Raw genomic sequence first — 1,596 nt, forward strand, 5'->3', positions numbered from 1 at the left:
ATATATACCCACTTATATAATATTATATACCCACTCATACACCCACTCATATACCCACTCATATACCACATATATACCCACTCATATACACACTCATATACCCACACACTCACATGCCCACTCATATACCACACACTCATTCACCCACTCATATACCCTCCCACTCATATACCCACACATATACCCACTCATATACCCACACACTCATATACACGCTCATATACCCACACACTCATATACCCACTCTTATACCACACACTCGTTCACCCACACACACTCATATACCCACTGCTATTTCTGAAAGAGTGTTTGGCGCAGCAGCGGCAAGATCACAACTGTTACTTCCTCGTATCGAACGTCAAGTCTCGACAGCACATGATAATCAACAACAAATACGTTCAAGCAAGATTTGCTCCCTAAAACGACATAAAGAAGAGGATATCTTTTCACATCGAAACCACAGGTCTGTGTCTGCTTGATAAAAAACAACTCTGAACAAATATGCTGTTTATAAATAGGTACTCCTGTCACACAGTGACTTCCAAAGAAAAAAACCATAAATTTATATAATGATTCAGATGATCATTCTAGATTTGCGATCTGACGAATATCTGGCTCACTATGGAGTATGGCGTGAATCAGTCGACTCAATTTGAGCCAAGATGAAGAGCACAAAGGAGGGGCGGGGGGTGCCGCGTACACTCGACTGTAGCGAGACTTCTGTTTTGCCCTTTGTTGTGGGTGCATTTGCAGGGAACTTTTTCACCAAGGGCGAAGAGCGTCTGCCATCACAGCGCGGGATCTAGAAGTGCAGGTCTGTGGGAAATAAAATTATCTCTGTATAGGTCAAGGTGACACGTCCTTATCGGAACTCGTCACAAAAGTGCTTGGCGGTTATTCAAGTAAGCAACTGATCTGTTCTAAAATACCAGAAAAAGGAAAGGACACAACAGTCGCGTATGCAGAAAGGTACATTCGAGTCATACGACACCATGGATGTATACCAACGAGGAAGTAAATCATAGCGTCTTGATTGTGGCAGCCATAGCTAGGTTTATACCTTTCGGTATCTCGAAAGGAGATTTCAGTCGATCGGGACTTGATTTCTAAAGTTAAGGAAATTCATATCTACTTGTGAAGACACTCATCATATTGTGATGAAAGTACTGTTTCAAGATTCTGGCGAGAGGCGGGATACAAGAGTTGAAGAACGGCTGTTTCTATTTCTAACATCAAACCAGGAAAATCAACTACGTGTCTGTGTTCGTTAGGATTGATTTCCATCCGTAGAGTTGACACGAGCAGTTTGGAGAGGCTTTACCGTTAAAATTCGGCTTTTCAAAACTGAAGTGATTCCAGCATTTTGGCCCGTTTGCGACACTACACTCTTTGCTCCAAGATCAACTGTTCAGAGGTATACCAGACAGTGCCAGACTGGTCCTAGACTTGAGGTCTTGATTCTTATGTCTCCTTTCACCCAAGCCATGGGAGGTGGGATTTTGAGTGTGCTGTTCCTCTTTTGTTTCAGCTTGGTAAGTACTTACTTTTCTTTTCCTTTTTCTGCCCTGGTGTGATGCTCTAGTACCGCAAGTTGTC

The 1,596-nt window shown here is 42.7% G+C and overlaps 1 protein-coding gene across 1 annotated transcript in view; it reads left to right on the forward strand.

Annotated features, from left to right (window-relative positions):
- Positions 1-583: 583 nt before the first annotated feature.
- LOC101850813 overlaps positions 584-1,596 on the forward strand; it is a gene marked incomplete in the record, with an annotated part of 50,482 nt that continues 49,469 nt past the window's right edge. The window contains 1 exon segment of the mRNA XM_035970492.1: positions 584-1,532. Coding sequence (XP_035826385.1) covers positions 1,464-1,532 — 69 coding nt within the window.

This window comes from Aplysia californica, unplaced genomic scaffold (assembly GCF_000002075.1).
Source record: "Aplysia californica isolate F4 #8 unplaced genomic scaffold, AplCal3.0 scaffold00273, whole genome shotgun sequence".
In the NCBI taxonomy this organism is placed as follows: Eukaryota; Metazoa; Mollusca; class Gastropoda; order Aplysiida; family Aplysiidae; genus Aplysia; species Aplysia californica.